This window comes from Leopardus geoffroyi, chromosome B3 (assembly GCF_018350155.1).
Source record: "Leopardus geoffroyi isolate Oge1 chromosome B3, O.geoffroyi_Oge1_pat1.0, whole genome shotgun sequence".
NCBI classification, from domain to species: Eukaryota; Metazoa; Chordata; class Mammalia; order Carnivora; family Felidae; genus Leopardus; species Leopardus geoffroyi.
Window position 1 is genome coordinate 107,510,084 of NC_059337.1, and position 8,561 is coordinate 107,518,644.

General features: G+C 52.8%; 1 protein-coding gene across 1 annotated transcript; it reads right to left on the reverse strand.

Annotated features, from left to right (window-relative positions):
- Positions 1-2,539: 2,539 nt before the first annotated feature.
- SIX1 (SIX homeobox 1) lies at positions 2,540-7,397 on the reverse strand. The gene is made up of 2 exons (XM_045451161.1): positions 6,484-7,397; positions 2,540-4,446 (listed from the first exon to the last, which is right to left on the reverse strand). Exons 1-2 carry the CDS (start codon positions 7,041-7,043, stop codon positions 4,152-4,154), a joined length of 855 nt encoding a protein of 284 aa, XP_045307117.1. The 5' UTR covers positions 7,044-7,397; the 3' UTR covers positions 2,540-4,151.
- Positions 7,398-8,561: the final 1,164 nt, after the last annotated feature.

Below are 8,561 nucleotides of genomic sequence, written 5' to 3' on the forward strand. Positions count from 1 at the left end.
GCCTCAGGAAGCAGAGGAGACAGAACATATCGGAAGCAGGGAACAGGCGGCGGGGCCTAGGCCGCCTCCTAAGTAGGCTCCTAGGCCCGAGGCGGCTGCCCTGGACCCGAAGCGCGGCGTCGGAGCACCAGGAAGCGTTCCCCGTGCGGCCGGGCCAGGATCCGCCTGGGGCCTGGACGGCTTTATCCCGCCGCCACGCGGCCCGCTCCAACCCCACAGTGGTGCGGCCGCGGCCGCCTAGTGCCTCGCCCAGAATTTAGCTCCACAGGTTAAAAAGGAGACCCGGACTTGGGCCTGCAAGGTGGCTCCGGGGTCCACAGGACGGTGGCAGCTCGTTGTCCCGCGAGGCTCAGGCTACCACCTCTTTGGCCCTTCCAGGGCAGCCTCGCAGCCTCTGTTCCCAAAGCCTCGGCCGGCCGGGCCACCAAGCCCTGCGCCTGGAGCTGAGCTGTGATGGGGTTCCCGGGACGCGCACGATTCTCTGTGAACTGGTAGAGAAGAGCCTCGGCCAGGGCGGGGAGGAGGGAGCTGCGGCGCCCCGACTCCCCGTGCCTCCGCAGGACAGAGTGGCAAGAGCTGCCTCCGGAGTCTGCGGGTGGCAGGGGGAGCTCCCCCAGCGTTCTGCAACCGGAGACGCGCGGAATGGAAGCCTCTGGATTCCCGAGACCTGGAGTTCTGCCCGCAGACTTTACCAAAGACCTCCCGGAGGGGGAGGAGGTAGGAGCGAAGCCCCTCTCGGCCGCAGCCGCCGCCGTAGCCGCAGAGGCGGCGGCGGAGCAGAGGAAGGCCGGCTGTGCGTGGGTTCAGGGCCAGGTGCCCGCCCGGCCGTCAAGGTGCGGGGGAGAGGAGCGTAACGACGATCACCGCTCAGCAAACAGAGTCCGCCCATAAGCGCCAATGCCAATGCCTCTTCCTGGAAGCTTCCACTTCAGCTCGGGGTCAAGACCAAGCTGTCCTTGCCTGGAGAATTGGTTCAAGACCCGCAGTGTCCGGCCCCAGGGGCGCCTGTCTCCTTGCCTGCAGCTCGTGGGGCTCTGATGGCTCTCGAGCCCCTACTTGCTAAGCCAAAATCTCGGAACCGCCAGCCAAGTCCCTTTGCCTCCGAATAGTTAGGAAGCTTCGTTCTCAGCCAAGAGGTCAACACGAGCAGGCAGCCAGGACCCGAACAATTGTGTGTTCAGATTTAAAACGTCAAAAAAAAAAAAAAAATCGCACTAGTATTTGTTTTTTCATTTTACTTGGCAAAAGGCTGTAAGGTTTCGTCCTAAAAACACTATTTATAAGCCGTTGTTCATTACTTTTGGCTATCATTAAGAAACCTGCAGAGGAGAAACGAAAAGTGGCTTTTGATTCAGTTAAACTGCGACGCCGAGAAGATAAATTGGATGTCCCTTAACAGCTGGTCCTCGAAGATTTCCTCAAGGAAAAAAAAAATGTGGTTAGTTCCCCCAATGATCGCTCCAAAACGATTGCCAAGAAAACTCACAGCAATATCCAGTTTTCTCGCCTACTCCTGCTTGTCCCTGGTTTCGCCAGACTGAGCCGAGGACGGCGGAGGGAGGCATATTGTGCAATTTCTTATTAAACACATCTGGAATATGCGCACTCTGGCTCCAGTGCCAGGGATTTTACAAAGAGTTTATGACTGTGACAGAAAATTGTCCTTTTAACGAGTTTACAAGCAGTAATCACAGGGGTTTTTACAGGACTGGCCGGCTCTGCTCCTCACCAGATCTGCAGACATTTCCAAGATTCACCAACCAAGGGAGAGGAAGTGGGCCCGGGCGCCCAGGGAGACAGATCTTCCACGAGTCTAAAATTATACCAAGCAGAGCTGGAAGAGTGGGGGGTAGTCATCGGAGTAGGAAGAGAGGGCATGTAAGAAATTAAAGTAATTGGCCCTTCCTTATTTTCCAGGGAGATTTCCGCGGTGTCCTTTGAAGCCTGTCAGGGTCATTGAAAGCTATCTTTGTGCAGGGTGTTTGTTTTGGGGAGTGAATGTGAAGAATGTGCGGAGATCCCCTGTGAGAGCCCCTCCTGCAGAGGGTGGCATTTCTCCGTGGCCCAAGACGTGGAGAATAAACACCCTAGTGACTTAAATAAACACCAACTTAATGATCCAAAACACTAACAAGGGAGATTGGGACCCTGAGCTCCCAATCCAAATGATGGTCTCCCAGCGGCTGTGTGCACATCTGTCCATCACTAAGGGGGAAAAAAATGACTTTATAAGTAAAAGTGACTACAGTTAAGTACAGTGATCCTGTCTCCTTTGAACTCAGTCAAAGCTATTTGACATTAAAAAAAAAAAAAAAAAAACCTCATAATAAGAAGGCCTAAAATTCTACCACCACCACCCCTCATACATACAACGCAGTCTCCTAGATCAGGACAGGAAAGATAGGAAAGAGTAAGAAAGAAATGAATATATTAATAGTGACACGGATGGGGAAAAAATCAAAATTATGAAAGTGTCATGTCAGAAAATAAATAGACTCTCTCTGGGGAGCAATATTTTTACAAAGCACAAGCAAGCCAATCCTGTTATCCTGAGTAGAATTTTAATAAATAATGCCATTTGTTTCACTAATTTTAAAAGCTAAATACAAAGATACATCATTTTTGCCCCAGGCAAAAATAATATGGAGCCTACATGATTACTGGGATTTTTCTGGACACTATCTCACAGCAGTGCAAAGAGCCCCTGTCCTGTTGGTCTGCTTTCTATTTATACAGGTTAATTCACAATGTTGTTATCCATGTTCGAGTCCCCCTCCCACCTTTTTTTTTCCCAAGCAGATATATTATTTTACTTTCACAGTCTTGTCATAAACTCATTAATACAAAAGAGCTGAGTTAACATATGAACGCTGTGGAGAAGAGCTAGTGGTAAACAAAACTGCATATCTAAATAATAAAAAAATAAATAAATACCCTAGAGCTAACTTCACTCTTTTTCTATCACATAATCAACTCAGTCACCACTCTTGGTTCAGGTGGTGGCCTTCAAAGTACCCTGCAATTCATAACCATCATTAAGTAAGAAAGCAAGAAAACTTAAAAAAAAAAAAAAAATAGGGCCCAATGACAGCAATACACAACTCACCTTTCAGAAACAGAATCGTACTCCTGGTGTTCTACTAAGTTTTAATTTAGACTGGTTTAGGTACAATAGAAAAGAAACCTGAAAACACATGCTGTTTTAGTAACAAATACCAGGTTGCCAGATTTGTCGCATATTTTTGCAGGCTAGAAACTAGGAACAAGAGAAACCCTTAACAGGAGTAGGCTACAGATACGAAAGCTTCAAGGGCATGAGAAGTAATGGCATTCAGGAAAGTGTTTTTTTTTTTTTTTTCACATTGGTACATTTTTAAAGTTTGCCATTAAAAAAACCCAAGAAAACAAACAACAACCAAAAACCCCACTAAATTTGACAAAAATAGTTGTAGCACTAATGGTCACTGCTATTTCTAACTGCCTTACACAGAGAGCATTAAGACATTTAGGCACTTAGTTTTCCCCCTAATACTGTTCTTTCATTTTAATCTACATAAAAGTGTTTAACACTAAATAATGAAAAATGTAAACTTAATTTTTTCCCCATCAAAAAAAAGTTATAAGATCATATTTTTCCTATTCACCTTAAGAATGCAAACATTTTCCTCCTGGCTGGAGGCTTTTATTTTCACTATTTTGACTTCTCTCTCTCTCTTCATTTCCTTTTCCTCTTCCCAAATGATTTTGCCATAAATAAATTAAAAGGAAATAAGTAAAATTCAGTTGATTTGTAATTCCCATTCACTGAAAAAAGAAAGAAAGAAAGAAAGAAAGGCTACTGAAGCTGGCACATGGGTTGCCCAGAACCAAGACTGGGTGAGTGGGTGCTTTTGTTTGTTTGGGTTTTTTGTTTTTGTTTTTTTGTTTTTTTTTTCCTGATCTCTGCACTGGATGGGAAATGCAAGAGTTGGAGAGAAGAAGGTAACTAACTAAGCTTGAGATCGCTGTTGGTTTTGAGTTTTAAAAAGATATTTGTGAAAGTCCACCATTCCTTTATGCGCAGAGAACCCCAGAAACAAGCTGCAAAAATGTTCCTGATTTCTATTTACAAGTGTCCCTAGTCACTGCTTCCAGGCCCAGTACCTCCCCACTTAAGACCCCAAGTCCACCAGACTGGAGGTGAGAGGGCCCAGCAGGGAGTCCTGGAGCTGATGCTGGTGGGCTTGCAGGCCGTGGCTGGGCTGTGAGGCCGTTAAGCCAGGGAGAGAATAGTTTGAGCTCCTGGCGTGGCCCATATTGCCCTGCAGCAGAAGTACCGAGTTCTGGTCTGGACTTTGGGGAGGTGAGAATTCTTCTTCTGAGCTGGACATGAGCGGCTTGCCCCCTTCCAGAGGAGAGAGTTGATTCTGCTTGTTGGAGGAGGAGTTATTGTTTTCGGTGTTCTCCCTGAGAAATAGAGGACAACACCATATGGTTAAAAAAAAAAAAAAAAAAAAGTAGGTTAAAAAAAGTGTGAGTGGAGGGAGGGGACCTGGCAGGAGAAGAGAGCCATTGTGCAATCAGTCATATACCCAAATGGAGGAGCTGTGCCCTCCCACCCATCCCCAAGGGTCCTGGGGTAAGTAAGGAGGCAAAGGAGACTGGAGAAATGGGAAACTACTGGCAGAGCTTGTGGGGAGCCACGTCCTTTCCTCTTCCAGATTTTAGAAAGCTAGATCAGCAGGACTTATTTGAAACACAAAAATTATTTTCAAAATTGTGTTCAAGCAGTTATTTTCAAATACCTATCAACTGGCATCACGCTTTGGAGTAATTAAGTTTGAAAATCGTCCAACAAACGGTCGTTGGTGATAAAGAAAATGATCAGAGGACAAACAGAGCCCAGCGCACAGATGTTTGGGGTGAATCAAGTCAATTGTCCTGTTCCCATCTGAGGAAACAATTAAACGTCGAGTTTCCCTGCCCCTGCCCGGAGGTTGTGGTTTCAGAGGCACAGGACAGGTCATGGGAAGTGGTGTCCAGAGCGGCCCAGTGACCTGAGTAAACACAGGGAGCGCAGCCAGTCTCTCCGATTTCATCAGGGAGTGGGCCCTCGGGCCTGACTTATAGGAGGGACCTTTTGTAACTAAAGTCTAACTGGAACCAACTGTCCCCGTCCCCGCGTTAGTCGCTCAGTCCTTGGTCCCTCACAGCTCCCTCTGAACCCCCTCCCGGACATCCACAACCGCGCACCGTTTCCCAGCAGAGGAAACCTCGAGGCCCCGCGCAGCCCGAGACCGGGTGCGGCGTGCCTGGGCGTCGGTCCGGATGCTGGGTGCTGGTAAACTTCACGGTTTCGGAGCCCCGGCCGCTTCCGCCTTCAGGGTGCTGGCCCATCCTCCTCGGCCCCAGCGCTCCCCCTTTCTCTCCCCTGCCCTGTCCCTCTCCCAGGACAGCCGCTGCGGCTCAAAGTATCCAGGCTCCGTGCTTTTCCACCCGGAGGGGGAACGCAGAGGCGACATCTGCGGCCCCCAGGCTCTCAAGCGAACAAAGGAAACCCAGCCCTACCAGACGCTCAGGTTTCCCCAAAACTCCTCGGCTTCCCGGAGCGCGCTCGCCGCCGCCGCCGCCGCCGCCTCCTTGGGCTCTTCCGAATCTCTTTCGGAAACTCCAACAGCAAACGGATGGAGCCGGGCCAGGTGGCCGGGGGTGTTCGCGCGAGGAGGGCGGAGGCAGAGGCAGGTTAAAATAACATTGCCTTCTGAGCTCCGGAGAGAAGTCTGCCACTGGAGACCCCCTTCCTCAGCCGGGGCGGCGGCGCGGACCGCCAGATGGACCCGCCGCGGCCCGGGACACGCGCGAGGGAGTCCTTTCCGGGCTTGGGGCGCCGCGTAATAAGTGCAGCGCCAACTCTTCCAAAGCTCTCCTTTCTGTGGATTTCTTTTGAAAGACTCCTCCCTTTGTACCGCTAGTGCGGAATGAAGCGGCGACCTCTCGCCTAAAAGCCTACCAGGAGAGAGCGAGGAAAGGACGCGGCGGCAGTGGGGGCAGAGCAGATGTCTCAGGCCGGCTCCACACCTCTGGGGAGCAAGAGGAGAGAGGTGCGCGACCCTCAGCCCCCACCGAACCCCTTTCCTCTAGACACCAATCAACACTTCCCTCGTAGTTGATCTAGAAGTTCTCCCTGCACCCCACCCCCCCCACTCGTCGCCCCAGCCAACCAGGGAGGCACGAAAAACAAACCTAGCGCCAATATTTCCTGACACGCACACCCCAAGAAACCCACGCGCGGGCGCTCAAATCAAATGACTCCCCATCCCTAGCAAGCGATCTCAGAGTTCATGAACTTTCGCTGCAGTACCGCGGAGGCCTGGGCGCCGCCCCGCGGACGGGCTCCAGCCGGCGGAGAGGACGCGGTGGCGAGTGCCAGCGGGGGCGAGAAGGGGCGGAGGGGAAAGGAAGGCTTCCCGGGGTCGCCCGAGCAGCGGGAAGCACGCCGCGTACCTTTCCTTGGCCTCGGCGGCCCGGTCTCTTTGCCTCCGGTTCTTAAACCAGTTGCTGACCTGGGTGGTGGTGAGCCCCGTGGCCTCGGCCAGCTCCCGCTTCTCACGAGGCGAGGGGTACGGGTTGTGCGCGTACCACTCCCGCAGCACACCCCGCGACTTCTCCTTGAAGCAGTAGCTGGTCTCCTCGCCGTCCCAGATGGTGCGCGGCAGCGGGAATTTTCGGCGCACCCGATATTTGCCCACCGCGCCCAGGGGCCGGCCGCGCAGCTTCTCGGCCTCCACGTAGTGCGCCTTCAGCCACAGTTGCTGCAGCTTGGGGTGGTTGTGAGGCGAGAATTGGTGGCTCTCCAGGATCTTGTAGAGCTCGCGGAAGTTCCCGCGGTGGAACGCAACCACGGCCTTGGCCTTGAGCACGCTTTCGTTCTTGTGCAGGTGGTCGCAGGCGGGCAGCGACCACAGGAACCTGCCCAGACGCTCCAGGTTCCCGCCTTGCTGCAGAACTTCGCACACGCACGCCACTTGCTCCTGCGTGAAGCCGAACGACGGCAGCATCGACATGGTTGGGGCCTGCCTAGATGCACTGCCCGGGCGCACGCGGCAGGGAGCAGCGCCTTAAAAGCAGGGGGGCGGCAGCCGCAGGGAGGGGGGTGCAGCTGCTCCTAACCCCCTCCCTAGGATTTCCGTAGGCGAAAAAGCTAATCGAAATTTAGGGCTGGGCGGCCGAGGAAGAAGGCGGAGGGGGGCGCGCTGGACACGGAGAGGCCGGCTCACTCCGCAGCCTTTTTGGGCCTCTCTGGCTCCGGCCTCCCGCCGGGTTGATGCTGCTCGTTGCCGGGGAACTTGGTTTCTGTTCTCCCCGCAGCGGCCTTAAAGCGCGCAGCGTCCCCGGCGCGCTGATTGGCTGCGGGCGGCGCCTATCCGGGGCTGGCCAGCCCGCGCGCCGCCGGGCCGGGCAGCGGGGCCGCGCCGCCCCGCGCCGCCCCGCGCGGGGAGGGCGCGGCTGTGGAGCCCGGGATAGGGAGTGGTGGGAGGAGAAGGACCGCGAGAGGTGGGAAGCGGGGTGGGGGGAGGGAACCGCGCTGCCCAGGGGCGGGGGGGCGGGTGTGAGTGGGTGAGCGCGTCAGGACCCTGCAACGTGAGCCCCCTCTCAGTGTCACCTAAGGGCAGCCGCGCACATCTCTGCACAAATCAATGACTCCAGACCTTAATATTCCCCTCCTCTCCCTCTATACCCCCGTCCCTGTCCCTTGCAGACTTGCCCTTTCCCGGTGAGCTCATATTTAATTACCTTAATGTTGGAATGAATAAATAATGGATTGATGAATAGCTTATGGAACGCGATAAATAATACAAGATCAGAGCAGGGCTCCGGGCTGCAGCCTCTGGAAGAGCGGCTTCTCCCCGGCTGACTTCAGCTCTAGGAGCCTAATTCCCTCTACCATTCTTCCTTTGCCCCCACTGCCCTCCAAAGGGCACAAGTATTCCCAGCTGGATAGCGCTTCCCTCGTTTTCAAAAGGCCACGACTATTTGGGACCTTGGGAAGAGCTGTTGACAGCATTGTTGCTGAGCAAATATTCTGAGGGTTCATTTGTGATTTGGTATCTTAACGTTCTATGGTTTGAGCCGGCAGGCTTCTGGACTCAGTTTCCCCATCTGCGCCGTTGCGTTTTCCGAGGCCACCTCTGCTACTGAGGAATGCCCAGAAGCTTTACTTGCTATTAGCAAAAATGCTTTGGGAACCTCGTACGAAAGGCGCTGGATGGGGTGTAAATTAAATAAAACTGTGTCCGGCTCCAATAGCTGTCTGATTGTAACCTAATCCTTGCCCTGCTCTGAGAGGGACACTGCCCTCAGAGCCAGGACGACAGCGGCTCCAAGAAGATTAAATAAAGAGGTGTGTGTGTGTGTGTGTGTGTGTGTGTGTGTGTGTGTGTAGATTGCAATGCTGGCCTATTTTACTGCGATAGAATGAGAGATGTCCTGCAATTTCAGCCCCCTCATCTGTTATTTTGTGTATATGTGGAGAATGTTTAGTAAAACTGCACAAACAAATAAAGCTGTAATTATCTTAAGCC